Source organism: Equus asinus, chromosome 24 (genome assembly GCF_041296235.1).
Source record: "Equus asinus isolate D_3611 breed Donkey chromosome 24, EquAss-T2T_v2, whole genome shotgun sequence".
Lineage (NCBI taxonomy): Eukaryota > Metazoa > Chordata > Mammalia > Perissodactyla > Equidae > Equus > Equus asinus.
In genome coordinates, this window is record NC_091813.1 from 61,988,715 (window position 1) to 62,009,535 (window position 20,821).

The window sequence follows — 20,821 nt, forward strand, 5'->3', positions numbered from 1 at the left end:
ACGTTCTTTCAACATACTATATAATTTTATCTCCTTATTATTTCATTATTTGTCTCCCTCCACTAGAATTTAAGCTCTATGAGAGCAGAGCTGTTGTGCTCATTGATGGACCTTAAGGGCAGACCACGCCGGGCACATATATGTAGGTGCCCAGTAAATATTTGTTGAATGAAGAAACAAACACATATGTACAAAAATAAAGACGGAGGTCATTATGTCCTCTATCTTAAACTTTCCACTTTCCTGGATCACTGTCTTTCCTTTTGTCATGATCCTTCTGCTTGAAAAAAACACTGCCAAATGTCTAATTTTGGCTTAGAAAAATCTGTCTTCCCTCCCTCTCCACTCAATGGGTTAAGGATAAAAGCGGACTAATAGATTGAACATAGAAACTCTGAAATGAATTATTATTTATAATTTTCAGAATCAGTGATCAAAGGGAGAGATCCATGGTGTTCTCACCTAACTGCCTTGCAGATGCCTTAACCACTTCCCTGTGAACTCGGGTTCACTTGCAAAACTTCCCAGTCTAGCTGAAAAGAATCCCTGACCAATACTGCCACCTACTGATCAGCAGGTGAGAAATCAGGACAACGGGGCAGAAAGCGCGATCCTGTTTAAGCAAAGTAGGAAAAGATAATAATGAAAAATCCCATGAAGTCAGTAAAATAAACAGCTTTTCCCAAAGAGTACTAGCAAGGAGTTTATAGTGAATTCTACAGCCGCAGTAAGCAAACAGTGTGTAATTGTAAAAAATTACAGTAATACCCTTCAGAGAAGAGGAAGCACCTCTGAAATAGCAACAGGACAACCAGTTTCCTATAAGTACCAACTCTCCACCTCCCCACCAGCAACTTCCTTAAGAGTTAGGATGTCTGAGACCCAAAGCAAAGATATTTGTTGTTTTTATTTTCCCTCACACACAAATAAAAACGAATCTTCCCTGAGATTTAAAATTCATTAGGAAAAAAAATTACAGAAAAAGCATTGGGGTTAATTCCAGGGCACTTATATTTGAGGCTCTGCCCTATGTTTCTCTACTTTAGAAGTGGAGGCATTTTTCTTGGTTATTTAAATGCAATATTGTTCAATGTCAATGGATGTGGGTCATGAGTTCTAAAAAGGACTCGAAATAAAACAGCATTTTCATATTTATTTACCACCATCTGGTACTTTTTCATTATCAAAAGTCCCTCATGCCCCTGTCCCCAGGGACATAGTAAACAGCAAAAACTGGCTGACAGAGGCTTCGGGAAAGCCATCTATATCAATCGTTTGCTCCTGTCTTTTTTTGAAGTTGTGCATTCCTAAAATGTTTTAAGCCCTTGATTTTGCTTTTACATTGTACTTTCCATTAAATTAAACCATTAGTAAAACATTTTGCTAACTTGGAAATTAACATAGTCAAAATCAAAAATAGAATACTCTGTGTTTTTAAAAATCCTAAAGAATAGTAATTTGCGCAAGGAAAAAACTAAGGAAGGGAACAAGTTTATTTCCCCCACTTCTTCCCACTTTAAGAATTACACAGGAGCAACAGGACCAATAAGAGTAGAAGCCGCTTCCAACGAAAACAAAAATAGTCCGACACACACTCGTGACCACATAGGATTAAAATAATTCCAAGAGAAGATAATTTAGAAAAATGCATTTAATTATAAAAAAATTTAAATAAAAAAAGCAGTGGCATCAATCTGCACAGAGTTATTTAGTGATCATATCCACAGGCCGCTCTTGTAATTATATGCTAAAAATTTACGACTGTTCTCATTAACAGCGTTTTCCCTCCTAATTAGAGTGGCATCAAGAGAGTGGAATTCTTCCTAAAGTACTGCTAAAAGTATCCTAAACACAGTTTGTGCAAGTCATTTACATCACCTTTTATTTACTATCCTGTAAGCTCATAAAATATCGAACATTTCTCTCCCAGTTCATGCTTCTTATTTACAATACAGAGGCTCATCTCTTGTCACAATAGGTTTGTGCATTAAAATCCCTGGGAGTAGCGGTTTCCACGGCATTTTAATAAATTCACTCTCATTATTGAAAATAAGTACACAAACACAAGCTTGTTCATATGACTGTGTCGTACCCAGAAGAATAACTCTTCCTGCAGCCTTACTGATGAGTAAAAGAATCCCCCTGTCGGTTGAATACACTCTCAGTCCTTACTGGATTATACGACCATGCATATGGATACTGCTAATACGACAATAGGCAAAGCCTGCTATGATTTTTTAAATTTCATTTAGACGAGGACAGCATACATGAGGTGATCTGGCTTTCACTCCCGTTATCTAGAATCCAGTTATTCCACATGGATATATTTTATTTATTCTCAGTCTATAAGTATTTCATAGTTCCATAGTAGTTGGCAATGGAGTTCTGACAGTTCTATATTCTTGATAGTGGACACAGTTCTGTGCACATATATCAGATAAACTGAAAAAAATGCAAATCACTTCACGTGACACAGCAGGAAGAAGTGGCATGCTACTGTCTGGACAAATGATTCAAAGAGGTGAATATTAACATTCAACAGTGACAGGAACACTGTTGAATTCAGTCTGAGTTAAGATGTATTGTTTTCACAAGTTGCCACACCTGGTATTTGTTATCTTTTAGGTTAAAAAGCAAACTTAAGTGGTGAAAGGCAGCTGTGAGGAGGAGAGAACGTTGAGAAAGCATGGATTACTGTATACAAGATTTTAAGAGAAAAAAATACAAGGGAAAAAGAGTATATTTTCATATTAAAAAAACTATGTCACATCTAGGCACATTTCACAGAGTATATGAAAATAGCCTAGAAGCTAATTAAGTCCCTTCCCTCTCACTCCAGAGATATTTGTTTTCTAATAATACTACTAATAATAATTAACATAATTCTGGCAGCAGCACAAATCTATAACGTTTTAAGGCTTGAGTGTCACTATTCAACAGCCGGGTACATTTGAATAATAAGTGTCCTGCCATTTCCTTTATGTATCAACACTCTTGACCCAGGGAGGGTTATTAAGGAAGTCCTGGTGGCTGTCTGTCGCTGGAGTCTTCTAGGATGGCTTCGACTTTATGACCCACTCAGCATTTGGGTTGAGCTGATATAAGTCCTTCATGTGAGTGTCGTCATCGAGGCAGCGTTCCCCTAGAAAGAGATGCGGCATCAGTTTCACACAGTGGGGAAACTGGGATGCAATTTTCAACTTAAGCCTAATGGTTTAATTCTGAAGTCTTACACTTCAAAATCTTTCCCATCCTTTCCCATCTCCCATCATATTATAAGACTTGCCCAAAATATTGAAAAAGTCAATTTAGTAGTCTTTCTCTAAATGAAGAGTTTTCAAATTAATTTAGGAAGTTGAAAATACTTTGTACGATAGGCTTTTAAATAGCTCTTAAAAGCTTATTCACTTTTATCAAGTGTGGCAGCAGTTTTGCATCCACGTAAGTAAGAAACCACACTTAATTCCCAATAACTAACAGTAAAATGCAAAATCAAATATATTAATATTTAAATAATCTTTACTAATAGGGTTAATGAGTCTAGGTTTCTAATGGAGTTGGGATTTATTCAAATTTTAAGAATGAGCCTCCACATTCCTGTATTCAACTTTCAATATTTACCAGCATTTTTAAGTTCCAGAAAAAAAATCTATAAAACTTATCTTAAAATATTTTAAATTACTATTTTGAGTTAAATAGCATTTCATTTATTTGTTAATAATTTCACCTGTACCATTTGCAAGGTCAAAAAAAGGGGGGAAAGTTAATTTCAAATTTTAATAAAGAGATGAGTACAATCCACCGCTAACTACAAGTGGGCAAATAAAATATGACATAGTCAAAGATAACCCATGCTTTTGTATCAAGTATCCTATTTCTATTGCCTAAGTTACCAATGTGTTTGTGTGTGTGTGTGTGTGTGTGTGTATTATTTAGTAGGAAATCAACAGGCAAAAATAACTTCTGCTTTCACTAAAAATATCTAGTACTAATACCATAATAAAAGTGTTATCTTGGTCTTAAATAAGCTCAACCACTTCCTTTATTAAGATGTGACATAAGCATATAAAAAAGAAAGAAGTTTAGAAAAACTTCATTAACCATTCTAGAAGTGATTCTTATTTCAGGGCACTTGCCTTTTCTGAGGCTCAACACAGATAGGCATTTCTAAGACGAAGCTCAAACAGAGCCTGAAGAGAAAGGTCAGACCACTAAATGGATCCACAGTATTCATCAACTATGTACAGCATGCTATATCTTACTCCTAATTTCCTTTTTTCCTCCAAAGATATAAATAATACCTATTGGCAATGTCAAATCAGCATATGGAATACAAAGAGAAAAAAATGTGCTTACCAATATTTCCTCCAACTTCATACAAAAACACTTCCCCTTTCTTGAGAGTCTGGACTATCCCACTATTAGAGACAAAACAAACTGATTAGTTGTGTCATCAGACAGCTTGCAAGTAAATCACTTTAATGTGCTTGGGGAATTCTGGCTCGTATGGAAAATTCATAACTTAGACACACTGTAATTATCTACACATTTGTATTTTCCCATCTGTTAAATGTGCCGAATAGGTAATAAAGATGTCACACCTGTAAATTAAAATAAACAAATGGAATCATACATCTGAAGGCAAAATAATAAATCAGTATCTAAACTGGGAAAATTAAAAAGAAATGTAACAATATTTTAGCTGCCAATAAAATTATTAATTTGATCATCTACTTTGTATAGGGGCCAAAAAGGTCCTCACAGAACTATAAAAAGAAATGTTCCCATGTCTGTTTTCACATTGCATTTACTCACTAAGCATTTATCATGGGTTTGCTGTGCTGACAACTCTAATGGTACACAAGATGAATGTGAAGAACACAACATGGTTCAGAACCGTCCCTGGGTTGGCCATCCGAATATGGAAGGTACACACATTCAAAGGAGAAGCAAATACTCATTATGAAGACTTGACACGTAGGAGACACTTACAGGTTTATCCTCGTCAAAGAATAAACTCTTCCAGGATATTAGGTTCCAATAATAAAAATTGGTAAAATTGAATGGTTTGCAAAACTCTGTGTACAAATTACCTGGGAAACGTGCTAAAAAATCAGATCTAGGGCTCTAGAAACTCTAATTTAATACATCTAGATGAAACCTAAGAATCTGCTTTTGAAACGCTTTATAGTGGATTCTGATGTATGGAAAGGTCTGTGAACCACTGACAGATGGCCCTGAAGATGCACTCCCTGGAATTGAGAAGAGAAAACCAGGTCTGACTTTTATTCAAACTGTTATGAAAAATACGGTACGGGAGAAGCTTTCTTAACCAACCATTTAATGACTCATCTTTGGTTATTCAATTCTATTTACTCTGCTCTCTGCAGCACACTAGACGCTCAGGGCTATAGACGTCCTCAGCCTAGGATCCACCTGCTAAGTGTTTCTTAACCAAGAGACAACTCGCTTTGTTTCCAAACTGGTGAAAAAGATGCTTCCAAAAGATGCTTATCTTGCAAATAATTTAATTATTATTATTTATTTATAATATAGTACATAACCTGATAAACTATGAATAAAAGAAGAGGCGTTATTTCTATGAAAACCAAGTTGAATATTTGGGGAGACTTGATAGAAAAAAAAATCTAGTCAGATATTGCTCTCAGATTGCTTCTCCAGTATCACCGCTCTTGTTCCATTTCAAAGAACCCTTAAGTGGATTTCCTGGTATATACAAGCTTTTGTGTAATGCTAGTCAACAAATCCATGATTAAAGAAAAGGCAACAGCCTTTATCAAAGACTGGTGAATGAATGGGCAATTTATTGTACATTTATTTTATGCTATTCACGTGTTCTTGGCTTCAGTAGAGAAAGTAGGGGAGGAAAAGGATGAGGAAGTAGGGTTTCCAACTGCCCTACACAGGTGGAATGCAAACGGCAGGAGGAGGGGAAAGTGGTGGAAGAAAATATGTACATAAACATTTATTAAGAATTTCACTTATTAGATGGCCCAGACAGTGCTGTGTGCTTCATGGTCGCTTTCCCAGCTAATTATCACAAGACTATAATGTAGATCCTATTATGGTCCATTTCTACAAATGAGGAACTTGAGACTTAAAGAGATTATAAAAACTGGCCTAAGATGAAACAGGAGAAGCTGGCATTTGGATCCACATCATTTGCCCCCAGCATCCCCAAGCATAAGGAAAGGGGCTGAGGATTGGGGGGAAAAGGAGGCAAATGGAGACCGAAGTTCACCAGACTTCCCTCTAGGCGGAGCAGAATGGGGAGAAGGGAAGAGGCAGAAGAAGGACCCTGCTTCCGGGGGCGGCAAATGATTATTTAATAAAAGCACCACAAGCAGAAAATCCAAATATGCGGATGACAACTGTCCCAAAGCTGGTGCTTTCTATGAGAATATGCCTAGTACTGTCACGCTATACCCTAAATGTACAACTAAACTGCACAACTTCATAGTCACATCTTGTGTTATCAGCAAGCAGAGGAACAAAAGTACAGACTAAATCAAGCACTTGGGTCCTGAAATTAAATGCTGTGTAAATTGACCGTGGCTAGCCCGGAAGTCTGGCCAGATCTTCAGGTACACACTCTGAGAGAGGATGGGAAGCCGTCCCTGGGAGGAAGAACTGCAAGAGTTGGTATCTACTAAGTCACAGCAGGGAGCAGAGAGGAAGTGGACTGACTTCACGTTGAAGTAGAGAGATACTTTAGGGAGCAAAAACATCCAAGAAATTCCAACTGCTCCCGGGACTTAATCCTGAGAAATCCCAGCCACTCTCAGACTACACCAACGGCCCCAGATCCCTGATGGTCTCTAGAGTCTCTGGCCAGTATGGAGAGTGGCTAAAGGACTGCTTTTGAAGACAGAAATCACAGATTTAGAATTCAGCTCCACCATCTATGAAATGTGTGACCACGCAAAGTCTCGGTTTTCTTATCAGTGAAACAGAAGCAGTATTAGCACTTCCTTCAGAGTGCTGTTGAGAGGGAAGTTCAAGCTGGCTACTGAAAGCCCAGAGATTACCCAGAAGGCTGGGTTTTATTTCATCACCATCTTTTAACTGCCCAGGCTCATCTCTTCTCCCACTGTATAAACCCTGCGGGAAGATACTTTAAAATATATTTTTATTCCCCTCCCAACATCTAGCAGACGGCCTTAAAGAGAACAGAGACATATTACACACTTGTGGTACTGTATTGAAATTGGAGAGGTTTTGACAGAAAACTTCACTGAAGTCCTTGAATGTTAGAATGAGGAGATTAACTTCTACAGGAAACTAAAACAGAGTATTCATAAGCTAAGATGCCAATGCCTCTGTCTTTTTAAAAACAAAATTTAGATTACTTTGTTTCAATGAGTGGAAATGAGGGAGGAAAGCACTAAAAATACAATTTTAGCTAAAAATAAGAATTCAAAGGACAAAAACTGAAAACCCAATACACTTGTTGGAACCTCTAAAATTCAAGGAAAGATAATGCAAAATGTCTTGGAAAATGTATCTTCTAATATCATCCGAGGGACGCCAATGGTGTCAAAGGACTCCTCCTGCCCCGTCAGCCGCGGCACAGAGAAGGCTTGGTCACCCCTACGAGGACTGTGTGCTCTATCCTGGAGACTTCAGAGCTCAAGGGACTGGTTCTCCCCTCTCCAATCTTTATACCTTCTGTTTCTAAATTTAAGCCTTTCTTTTCATTCATTATATTTCATAGAAAAAGTTGTATCTTTTGTTTATTTTAATCACACTGTATCCTAATTAGTGATTTTCCTAACAGCCTACACACAGTAATTAAGCTCCAATTAGCATATTCTGGAAAGAATATTGAGTGGTCCCCTGTGCCAAGCCCACTGCAGGCAGAGTACAGGAATGCTCAGACTTCCTGCTTCACACAGGCTCCATTTAAACACAGACCACACCGAATGAACTCGACTCATTCCGACAGTCTCATTGTTAGGTTTCCTCTTCTTTTCTGCTGGGAAGACAAAATTTTTAAGCACTTCACACCACCCATAGTTATTAAAACAACATGGAGGAGGGGAGAGAAAGAAAGAGAGAGCATGCAAGTGAGTTACACTCCGGAATAATTCAAACAAAACAGGCCTCTACCTTTCTTGGCTGAGAAACCTGGCAAGTACATCACTGGCTTTTAGTTCTTCAGTTAGCTGTATTGCCATGGAAACTTTCGAAAGATGGGGAGCCTGCACTCGAATCACTCCCTGAGGAACGTCAGCCTGCAAAGCAATAATGACACTGGAACAAAGCTGGCAGCAGCTGGAACATGTAACTCTGTGCAATGCATTGTATGGTAAGTGTGCTTAACTACTATGCGTTTTACTTCACCACATAAAAACCTTAACTACTGTATAATGGAATTTGCTAAATTACATCAAACCTCAAATATCCTCTTAATGGTGATAGGGGAACTTTCTAACGCTTGTGCAGTAATGCTTAATTATTTTTAAAGATGTAAAGAATGACAGCAATAACCATTACTGCCATATTAAGTGCTGATTTCTGAGTATTATCTACTAGAGGGTGCTTCTTCATGTAGCAATTTATGAAATTGAATCAGAAAGAAGTTACTTTGTGTGCTATTGCAATGTATGCATATTAAAGATCTTCCGGCACATTCACAAAATTTCACAAAAAAATTTTGACCCCGAGAGTATTAAAAAAAAAAATGAAATACACTTTTCTAATGCGTTTGTAGTGTGTCTGCTCCTCACGTGGCTAATGAGCTTACACTGTGACCACACACTTTGAACTTAAGATGACCAATTGTATATCCTTTGCCCAGGGATGTTAAGAATATTTTCTGTATTTGGGAGAATAGCAAGGAAAGATTTTGAGAATTGTAACATGAGAATATCAGCTACGGCATTCGAAATATTAGGCTTAATTAATTCCTAATGGTTCTGCTAAAATAAATACTAATTTATTATTTATAACCATATACACAGAACTTAGAACAAGCAGCATGCACAAATTATGCTTAAAAATAATGTTTTAGACACTAATAACCTGTTTAATTCAACTAAAATTTACTAAGCATCTACTGAGTACCAGGCATTGTGCAAGGTCTACTTACCCTGCAGACAAGTCAGACACAAGTCCTTTACTGTGCACAATGTTATCTTTGTGCTCACAATATCATTTTTATGTACATGATCTTAAATTGCTTTTTTTTAAACATAAAGCAGATATACCACAGGTGGAATTAATGTGATTTCTTTCAAAGTTCAACAAAACAATACAGCTTTAGAATCAGGCTGCATAAAAATGTAGGTGCCCCCAACAGATTTAAAATTGCTTCTCAGTAACATCTGAGATGTAGAGTGGGAATAACAAAGAAAAGAAGGGATACTGCCTAAGACCGGACAGGGGAGCACGGGATTGGGTAAGACCTCCTTGGAAGGGCTGCAACCATCTGTTTCACCTGTGGAGACACTGCAGCGGGCCTGACACCAACCTCAGAAACCCTGCTCCCCCCCACCTGACCACTCAGGGAAGAGCTGCAGGGCACACTCCTTCCCACGCAGGCAAAGCTTTCTGGCTGTCCATTCACCATCCTGCTGGGCGAGGGACCGCCTTCCTAGCATCCTTGTCTGACTTCTCTTCCTGGGGAGATTGTGTTCAACGTGATCCCCAAAGGGGGTCCCACTCCCAGCCTGGTCCCAGATGCCTCAACTCTCTCTCCATCTCTCCTATCCAGCCTGGACCGTTGGCTTCCTTCGTTGACTTCCAATTTTGGGGGCATGCAGTTTGGCCTGATTCCTTAGTCTAGTCTCTGACCTCCACTTTGCCTCTAGGATACAAGTCTAACTTACCTTTTTCCTCAATTCTGTGACAGATTTTATTGTCATTTGTAACATTTTGGAAAATGAGCGGCTTCTTACAACAGATGGGGCATTTCACATGGTTGGTACCTTTTTCCTTTCAAAGCAGTTATTAAATCAATGGTGTAGCTCATAATTCAGGGATCACGCCACGTGCACATCTACGTTGGGTTTCATCTCTAGCTTACAGCCATCCTGCTGTGGCCATTCTGCCTGCTCGCCTGGCCTCAACTATCTATTTCCTCATAAGAGGTGGAAAAGAATAAGCTGGCCCTGACAACTCAAATGTTGGAGTGAAAACTGTTACAGCAACAGTTGAAGAACTAAGTCTGTGTCTACTTGGTTAGGGAAACTACTATTGGTATTTTGGATTCTATTGGCCTATGATTATTATTATTATTATTATACAACTATATATTATATAATATAATATTACATATATAACTATATATATATAAATAAGTTATATTATGGAGGGCCCTGAATGGTAAATCAGGGTTTGCAGATAACCATCTACTTTAAGCTGATTTAAAAGATAGGAAATTATGCTCAAGTCATAGGGCCAAATATCCCTACATACAGGTTTTCTTTAGTGAAAGTAACACTGAAAAAAATTGTTCATAATTACGTCTTATTCAACCCTAGAATATCAAAAAGGCAGGCAAATCTATGCCAACATTCGAAGCAAAGTAAGATGATATGATTGAGTTTTTATACACAAAACGTCCATAATAAATGACTTACAAAAGCAAAATGATCCAGAAAAATGATATATTGCCATAGAGAGTTCAGGGATGCGGCAACCTTACTCTGCCCCCTGCCTTTTCCCCCACTATTCCTTGTGGGACATTCTATTGTTGGATAAAAAAGGCCGGTCAAAGTTTGCTACAAACACCCATCCTTTCCTATCTTTATGTATGTTCTGCTCCCCTTGTGCAATTTCCCCTGTTATCCATTTCAAGGCCAAGCTCAAATACTTCAGACTCTATGGAACCTTCCATGATACACAGGGTCAAAAGGAACATCCTCCTTCCACTGACATTTCCACTGAATCCCTTTTATGATGGGGATCCTAACATACGACACCTGTATTCTACGTGTCTGAGTCACATCTGTAGCCATCCATCAGTGTTTACTGATAAAATGAATCACCCAAAAGTATTTCTCACTAAAAATGGCATGTTAATAATAGTAAAATTTCTCTAGAATAAAATAAAATATGCCAATGTGTATTTCCCCGATAGCAAAAAATAGTCTTAGGTACACTGTCTAAAAGAAACCAGTTAAGTTGCCTCCATCTACCACATGGTACTCCCTCTACCACTGAGAAAAGACAGGAAGGGAAGGAGGGTGGAAGAAAGGAACTGAAGATGCTACAAGGGATAATTCAGGCACTTACTCCTGCATCGAGATACCAACAGCAGCGTGCACCTGCTTGAGGATGTTACCTCTTTTCCCTCAAGGCATCTCATGAACAGCTTGAAGGCCTCTAATAACATGACCATGGCCTACACTTTCTAAGTGAGTTCAGGGATGGACTTCGGAGAGCATGGATGTGCTTCCTTATAAACACAGCACTGAGGTCAGTGTGATGTCAGGCTGCACCCAAGGGCACCACGTCTGACACAGGAATCCAGAGTCTCTCTGATAATTCGAGTTCGGAGGGAAGAGGCCCAAGGTCCAGCTGCTGTGGGCACTTGAGAGTTCCCATGTACATTCAACGTGTCAGGTAATTGCCCTACTACGGCTTTTGTGAGCAGATGGGGAGTGGCGTGGATTCAGGTTCCTGACAGCTGTGAAACTTCCCACACCCTTCCCCTCAGTGAGTAGGAGTGAAGCTAGGCCAGCTCTAGATCAGCTTTTTTTTTTTTTCTTTTTTGGAGGAAGATTAGCCCTGAGCTAACTGCTGCCAATCCTCCTCTTTTTGCTGAGGAAGACTGGCCCTAAGCTAACATCCGTGCATATCTTCCTCTACTTTATACATGGGACTCCTGCCACAGCATGGCGTGCCAAGTGGTGCCCTGTTGGCACCCGGGACTGGAACCAGCGAACCCCAGGCCACCGAAGAGGAACATGCACACTTAACTGCTATGCCACTGGGCCGGCCCCTGGATCAGCTTTAACCCTTCCCAAACTACTAATTGCACAATTTTGACTCATTTCACGTAGAAGTGCAAGATCAATGCCTCTAAAAAGCTTTTCATTAGGTCAACTATAGCACAAAGCACCTTCCTAGGTTGACCGGCCACATTCTCTGACAACTAAGAAACCTGTGTTCTAGCCAGGAGGGTGTGTGTGTGTGTGATAGGAGCAATTCTCAGAGTGTCTATTTCTGTGGTAACACATCCCATCCAAAATTCTCACAATATGAAGACAGAGTCTGACTCAGTCTGCATCTACCATGCTCTTGACTGTTGGAGAAGAAATGAGTTTAACTGGTAGATGTAACAGTTAAAGATGAAGAGTTAAAAAGTTGTCTGGAAAGTTTCTCCTCAATATATTAACAAGGGTGGACAAATGATATTTACAAAAGATGATAAACAATAAATGATGCCAAAGCTCTCATTTAAATGGTGTATGACAATTACTATTAAGTTCCAGAATCATGCTGTATCAAATACCAAGACCATTAGTAGATACACCGAGCTGCTGAGCTGTGAGTGGGCACAACACACCTGATCATTAAGACAAACGGTCTGTTCTTGAGTCATAATAATAACTGAATCTGTGAACAATATAATCTTTGTACCCTTCCTATTTCATGTTTTTTTGTCTTAGCTGTGACGCTGTCTCTCTCTCACTTTGGTGTGCTTGTGAGCTGAAGTTACGCGTTGTGCAGCAAGACTGGAGAAGAACAGTATTTGACTCACACTAATAAAATTTAGTCACAAAGGATTTTACAACTTAGAAAATGTTAGTTAATTTCTTAAGCATGCAAACACTGTCATAATAGAGAAAATGATCTCATATGGTCCTCATGTGTTTTACATAGTGACAACGTCTACTTTTTAAAATGTAATTTTATTTCTTATTATTTTGTTAAGTAAACTGATATTTTCATCAGGTGTAGAGATAAACACTACATTGTTCCTATTTTTGCACTCTAGAGATTAGAAATTTAATGTCAGACCTTTAGAAGAGACATTAATTCCATCTCTTTTTTTCACTAAAAGCTAATTTAAATGTAAAGCTGACATTTCTAATGCTATAGAAAAACCTTTTATCTTCAAAAGGGCAAACTGGAAATACACCTTTCTCAAAAAAAGGCTGGATATAACACATATTTTAGAAAATTAAACAAGGACATTTTAGCAAGGTATCTTAAACTAAAATGGCATATTTATCACCTTAGTCTGATTCGAGGTGGGCATATAGAAGGCATTCTCTATGATCGATCTGGAACCGTCTACGTTCTGATTACAATCGGGCCTCAGTTACCCAAATGTTCAAAGGTTTACCCAACACACAGATTTAGAGAATTTTAAAGAAGGGCCTGAAATAACTTCATAGTTAATAAGCACTTAACTTACAATGAAATAAGTTCTAATATTTTCCTCTTTTAATAGGGATTTTTTTTGCACTATAAAAAGAAATCAGAGAATGTCTTAAAAAGAAACAAGAATTTATGCTTAATACTGTAATCTGATTTTCCACCTGGGTCCCCAAGTAGATCCAGACACTGTTTTCAGACCTAAAGCAGATGCTTGAAACAACACCTGCGAAGATGCTCTGCATCAGAGCTGTTAAATGAAACCAGAGATGGCATTTGAAACAGAGTGGTGACTACAGACAGGCAACCCCAGCCACGAATGACTCAGAGTCTACCCTGCACTGCTGCCAACTCCAGGATTCTTCTGGAGAAGATGACAGAAGGTGGCAGCAACAGATTTCTTTTCCATATCCAAAGCCCTAAACCTTAAAATATTACTAGATCATTCTGGAACTTAAGCAAGTCACATAAGCTCTCTAAAACTTTAGTTCTTCAACTGTAAACTCAGAGTGTGAGACTGGGTCATCCTGAGTAAACTCTGAAGTTAACCATTTGGGAGACAGCTTTCATTCCCTCTACCAAAGAGGGCAGACATGGTGAGCAGCCCGGCTTATTTCACAGAATCTCACAGCCTCGCTCTGTGCCCACACTCTCTCGTAAACATACAGCTTCCCTTTACTTTGAGAGGTGGGCTTGAATGACAGAAGAAAAATCATGCACATATCTAAGTCCACAATGGACCTTGAAACTGGCATGGCTCAGCAATTCATAACCAGATGCTCTTCAAAGCTACCCTAGATCCTTATTAGGCAGAGATGCAAACTGAGGTATTATGGCTGAAATGATAGGATGCCCGATTTCCGTAAAAATACTAAAAGGAAAAACAGTGTGGGAGACAAGACGGAATAAGATCAGAAAAATCTGCTTGATCGTTGGTGATGAGTTTATGGGGGTTTATATACAATTCTCTCTATTTTTGTGTACATTAGAAAATCCCATAATAAAATTAAATATATGTACACACACATGCATGTTACCAAATGGGGGAAAATCAACCTTACTGTTTTTATACAGTACACATGCCCAGGTCCTGCTCTGGGACATTCTGACCCAGAGGGTCCAGGGAGTGTCTCAGTTATATTTTGTTGTTGTTGTTGTTCTTTTAAGTAATACTACAGATGTTCCTATTGCATACCTCTGGTTGAACACTATTAATCTGGTCTTACCCTCTCATTTTATAGAAGAAACTGAGGTCCAGAGAGATAAAATGACTTGTCATTAATGTCTCATTGATGGCAGAGCTAGGACTATATCCTCGAGCTGCATGACTTCTGGTGTGTGATGTGGTCATGTGTATACAAGAGTGCATGGATGTGTTTGTGTATGCGCGTGTGCGTGTGTACACTATCAATCACAACTGTAAATTGAAGGCTATCAGAAAATGGTTATTTTTAATAGTGTAGAATTTTGTTATTTTTCACCAAGTGTTTCCTCCTGCTGTCATTAACAGATAAGTTTTATTAGCATTAAGAAATTCACATTTGTACCAAACAATTCATATGCTGTAGTCATTAAAAATATTTGTCTTATTAAGTAGATTGAGTGTGTCCCTTACAACCTGGTTCATGCTATTAATTTACCTAGTCAAGCATGTCTTAATACCATGAATGCCTGATTATATATAGTTAGCATTAATAGCATGCAGAGTGCTTTAAAAAATATTACCTTGATGAATTTTCATGATCTACAATCTCTCGTCTTTCATTTTTCAATCTCTGGCAATTTGGCTTCTTCTACCAACAGTCACTTGACAATGGTTTTGAAGACAGTCACGACTGACCTTTCAAATGCAAAATATAGTCGACCTCTATCCAATGTTAACCTAACTCAACCCCCTGAGCATTTGGCACTACTACCCAAGCTCTTCAACTTACGTGACTCCTCCTCCCCAGGCTTCCAAGATACTACAATCTTCAACTTTCTCTCACTTCCTATTATTTCTTGGCCTCTTTTACCAGCTGATTTTCCAAGGCCCACTACTTAAATATTGGTGTCCCCCAAGGATTTCTTTGCCATTTAATTTTCTTACCCCATACATCCCCTTTGTGTAATAGGAACCACTCTATGGCAAACTACAATCTCTATGCTCATCACAAATGCACACCTCCAGTCTGGCCACTCCTTGAGCTTCAGCCCCATGTAGTTAACATTCATGGAGGCATGTCGACCCCAAATGTCAAAAACTGACTCATCAAAAGTCTGCTCCTTTTGCTTGATGCTCTATCTTGATGATAAAGTCACCCAAGGTAAAATCAATGAGTCATTCTAGGTTCCTCCCTCTTCCACGTGCCTCATGTCCAGTTTCCACATCTTGCGGGTCCTACTGGCTCACATTCAACACTTCTTTCCATCCCCATTGCTAGGCCTTGGCTTGGCCCAAGACTGTGCTAAAAACTATATATTAAACATATGTTATAATGGCAGTAAAACATGTTCACTCTATTAATAAATAAACCCAGAATTTGGGTATACATCCTTCTCAGAGTTTTTCTGTAATCTATAAGGAAATAGAAAATAATGGTAAATAGTCCCAGATTTAAAGCCATACAGATTTGGTTTCAAATTCCAGCTCTACCACGTCCTAGCTAGATAACCTTAAGTAAGTTATTTAAGATTGCTGATTTCTACTTTCCTGATCTGTAAAAGATGAGACAATAATATACTCCAACTAAACCACTATGAACATGAAACAAGACGATGTTTGCAAAATGTTTAGAATCATGTCTTACCTCTGGTAAGTGTTCAAAATAATGATAATTATTACTCATTACAAATATAGCAATATACTATTCACTGATTTGCAACTTCTTTCTTCAAGATATTGTGAATATCTTCTGATGTCTCATAAATTTCCATAGCATTTCATTACATAGATATCCCATAACACATTTAACTAATCACCTCTATCCTTTTGGTTTATTTCTAATTTTGGCCAGTATAAAGAAAATGGCGATGAACTCAAGCATAACTATTTGCACGCTCATCTTATTATTTTTCCCTTTGAAGGAATTTCTGAATCCAATGAGGAACATGGTTTTCAGGACTTTGCCCCATGCCAACTGTTCTCCAGAAGGATTCTACCAATTTATATACTCCCATCAAGGCTGGAATGAGCCAGCATCTTCTGCCTAATCTCCTATCTTGCACTCCTCCAAGCTTTCCTTCACCTGCCATCATAGTAACTATTCTAAAATGCAAATATAATCACATACCTGCAGGGGTCACGACTTTCAGTGTTTCTTGTCATATACAGAACAGAAGCCCAGCTCTTCCTTGAGCCCCACTCCAGCCTTCCTCTGGCCCTGCCCCTCCCTGCACCTCACTAGCCAGGATGCCTGAATTTTCCCTCCAAACACCCTCAACCATCCCCACTTAAATATCAAATACATATCTCACACTCAACAGGCCACAAACTGAAATTGTGAACTTCCCTATTTAAGTGTCAATTCCATCCTTCCAGCTTCTCAAGCCAAAAAATTTCAAGGTATTCTTGACTTCTTTCTTTCTCTTACAGCTCATATCATTTCAATGCCAAGAAATCCCAATGGCTCTAATTTCGAAAAATATCCAGAATCCAACCACTTCGCCCCCGGCAGTGCTAACACTCTGGTCCCTCATGTGGATCACAACGTGAAATTCCTAAAGGGTCTCCTCGAGTCTATTCTCAACACAACAGCACAAGGGACTGTTTTAAAACATAGTACACATTTTCAAGTCTTTGCTCAAAACCCTGCAGTGGCCCCATTTCACCCACGGTGAATCCAAATTCCTAACGATCGCCCACAAGGCCCTAGGTAATCTGGTCCCATTGTCCCTCTGATCTCATTTCATACCACTGTCCCCCTTGCTGGCTCCACTCCAGTCACGATCACTTTGCTAGTCCTCAAATATACCAAGCAAGCCTGACTTAAGGCTTTTATACCCACTATTCCTTCTGCCTGGAATGTGCTTCCTGAGATAGACACCCAGCTCAGCAACCTGCCCTCCTTCACATCTTCACTCAAATGAATAACATCCAGACCACCCAACTTAACATTGCAAGAGGCTCCCCTCCCAATTCCCCTTTTTCTGTTCTACCAATGTTATTCTTTTTAGAGTACTTACCACATACTAACATACTATGTAATTTACTTATTATATTTATTTTTATTTATAGAGCAGCAATCTTTATCTGTTTTATTCAATAATGTATTTCAAGAGCCTAGAACAGTGCCTGGACATAATAGGCACACATCAAATAGTTGTTTCACAAATGAATCAAACACCCCAGGTGCTTTCATGCTCCATAGTTTCATGCTACACATTCAAATGATTTAGAGGGAGAGTCAAGAAACAGGAACCAACAAGACAGAAATGGGGGCGGGAGGGGGCTTATCACAAAGTAGATGGTCCTCGTTTCATTCAAAGGAAACAGCTGCTACTCAGATCCAGGCAATTGTTACACAGGAAAGCAGGTCCCCTATGGCACGGGGACAGGGGGATGTCCGTATGTTCAACTTGTCCAGTTAAGATAGAAGTCCAGACTTTCATGAAAAATTTCTATTTTTTAAATAAATAAATGTTTTATTTCTGATCTTCTTTTCTTTTTGGTGAGGAAGATTGTCACTGAGCTAACATCTGTGCCAATCTTCCTCTATTTTATGTGGGATGCTGCCACAGTGTGGCTTGGCAAGCAGTGCTAGGTCCACGCTCAGGATCTGAACCTGCAAACCCCAAGGCCACTGAAGTGGAGTGCACAAACTTAACCGCTACGCCACCGGGCTGGCCCCTCATGTTAAACCTTTTAGTTTTAAAATTCTGGCAACTGATGGAAGTCTACGTAGAAACACCTGATTAGTGAGTGTTTCACCTGATTAGTTAGTGACTCACCACGTATCTATAGTATTTGACATTATCTTATACTTTGTTGTTCTGTGTTTTCTGTGTATATTTGTTCTCCCTAATAAAATGATAGTAACTGGAAAAAAATTCTGGCAATTGACTATAATTTTTCAGCAAAAGTAACAGGCTCAATGAACCTGCACTATGGGCCAATGTCACCGACGGGCTACCGCCCTGCCAGGAAGCTTCCTCTGCTTGCAAGACCTCCCTCTCCAGTTTGCTGCCTGAATGACACTCACATGTGTTTCATATCTCAGCTCTCCTCCCCAGTGAAGCCGCTCTCATGCTCACTTCCTGTTTTGTAGCGCAGGGCACCATGGTCAGGATTCCATCACACACTTCTCCCCTCTGAGCTCAACCCTTCCCATCCCTCTCTTAGCTCCCTGAGGGTGAGCACTCAGCCCCACCTCCCTTTGAACACCTTACAGGGACTCAGGGCTTGGCACCAAGGAGGCACTTAGCAGCATTTTGTCAAAAGAATCACTGAATTTCTCAGAAGAGAAAACCAAAACTCAGAGAGATTAAGTGACCACTAACATGATAAAACTGAGATTTAAATCTGGGTTTAAATCTCAAGGCTTAAAATGGCAATACACCTTCTAAAGAGTACAGAGATCATCTGGGACCAGCTCTCATCTAATTGACCCAAAGGACAAGCTAAAGAAACCCAAGTTAATGCTGTTTTTCTGTCCATGACAAAATTATTTAAATGTTTCATCTCCAAAAAAGTAACTTTTTAATTTTTGCCTGGGGATTTATTATTAAAGAGGTATAGCACAAATTTTGTTTCCTTAGGTACATACTGGGAGTATCACATTATAATCACCTTACAGAAAGTCTATAAATTGCCTAAGTTAATATGAATAAGCAGGTCTACAAAACAAGAAGATACTCACGCATTTATAATGGTTTTTAGAGGAAATGGAACATTCTAAATTAAACAAAAATGTATCTCAAAAATCCTTTCTAATCTATGATAATATGAAGACCTGTCTCAAAAAATATAAACATTATTTACATTTGCCTTTTATTAAATTTTGTTTTTAAAGATACTTAAAAATTGATGAAAAATGTTTAATGCCAAGAAAATGTTATTTTGTAACAGCAAGAGCTATAAATAAGTATAGGAGAATTTTTTTTTTTTTACAATTATTGGATCCCTAAGTAGGCCAAAGCAGAAAAATCAGACAAAGGCAGGTAATTGCATTTCCACATTATTCCACAAGATGTCAGCATGTAACTGAATAACTTCCATGGTGGTGGGGGTGTCTCCACGGTAAATAGAACAATAGAAACCCTTTCATTTCATGATCGTAAGTTAGATCATGAACTCACTTCATAATGTGTTTTCATGTATATTTCATTATTTTAAAGCCAGTTCTCAATATATTCTTAAAGCAGTTTGTAAATACTGATATTTATGTATTTCTTTTTTGAGGCATTTAAATTTTCTTTGTTCCAGTGTAACTCTCTCCAAATTCTTATGATCCAGTTAAGAACGTTTAAGTATTTACTCAAGCCCAGGAAGGATCCTATGTATAATACGAACATTGACCTATTTGTCTGGGTTAGTTATTTTTCCCCATTTTGCAGATGGGAAAATTGAAGAAAAAAGATCAGTGGTTCACGCAGAGGACTCTTGACTCACTAGACATTACACATTCAGTGGGCAACTGGAGTCTGCATGGAGTCCTTTGTCTGTGAGGGTGTGGGCGTGGGTGTGTGTGGTGGGGCTGGGTGTGTACTGAGACATTCTGGTCCTGTTATCTTCCTTTGTTCCCCACTAACAGCTCACATGCTGAGTCACCAACACCTGAGCAACTGTCAGTACTGATCCTCAGAGTAGCAGGAGTATAGTTACCATTGTTGATGCCTTTAATTGATAAGTAGTACCAGGACCCAGTGAGAATGTAGAAAGTCATACTACAAAAACATATCAAACTCTGTTGTATGTGTAATCTTAAAAACAATACTGAAATCTGTATTAAATATGTATCTTCAAGTGTTTCTTACATCGTTTGCAGTCTTATCTTGCTTTTCGTATTTTTCTCGGTCATAAGCCATTTTCTTCAGCAATTTCTTCATGGCTTTTTTATCTTTTTTATGATTTTCGGTGTTTTGCTTCCTCACTTGGTTGACAATAAACTTAGGAATCTATGGAAAAATGAAATTAAGTTTGGGGAGGAAAAAGAAGCGGCACCATTTTACACTATGGAAATAATTTTTTATTTCTTAAATTTGGGGAGAAGTAAAGGTTTTCTCTATTTGATAAGATTATGCCATTTTACATGCACCATTCATTAAATTTGGGGAAAAAAATGCATCGTATTACTCATTCACCTTGTGTACAGAGCATCCACATGATGCAATTTACCACCCATTGTATAAGGTTCGAAAAGAGGTTTGGTGAAGTTCAAGGACATAGTGGCTGTCTTCTATGTCTCGTATGCCAAGAGTGGAAACTGCCTGAGGGACTGGCATTATTGGCAATGGTCCCTTTAGCAGCCACCTATCTACAACCTAGCCTCTA

General features: G+C 38.7%; 1 protein-coding gene across 11 annotated transcripts in view; it reads right to left on the reverse strand.

Moving 5' to 3' along the window:
• Positions 1–1,633: 1,633 nt before the first annotated feature.
• Positions 1,634–20,821, reverse strand: part of ARHGAP18 (Rho GTPase activating protein 18) — a 176,698-nt gene continuing 157,510 nt past the window's right edge. For all 11 annotated transcript variants that reach the window (XM_070496431.1, XM_070496427.1, XM_070496430.1 and 8 more), the window contains 4 exons: positions 20,305–20,445; positions 8,131–8,255; positions 4,357–4,418; positions 1,634–3,142 (listed from right to left, as the gene is read on the reverse strand). In XM_070496431.1, the coding sequence (XP_070352532.1) occupies positions 3,051–3,142; positions 4,357–4,418; positions 8,131–8,255; positions 20,305–20,445 (420 nt within the window). In that variant the 3' untranslated portion in view covers positions 1,634–3,050. The remainder of the gene's footprint in view (positions 3,143–4,356; positions 4,419–8,130; positions 8,256–20,304; positions 20,446–20,821) is intronic.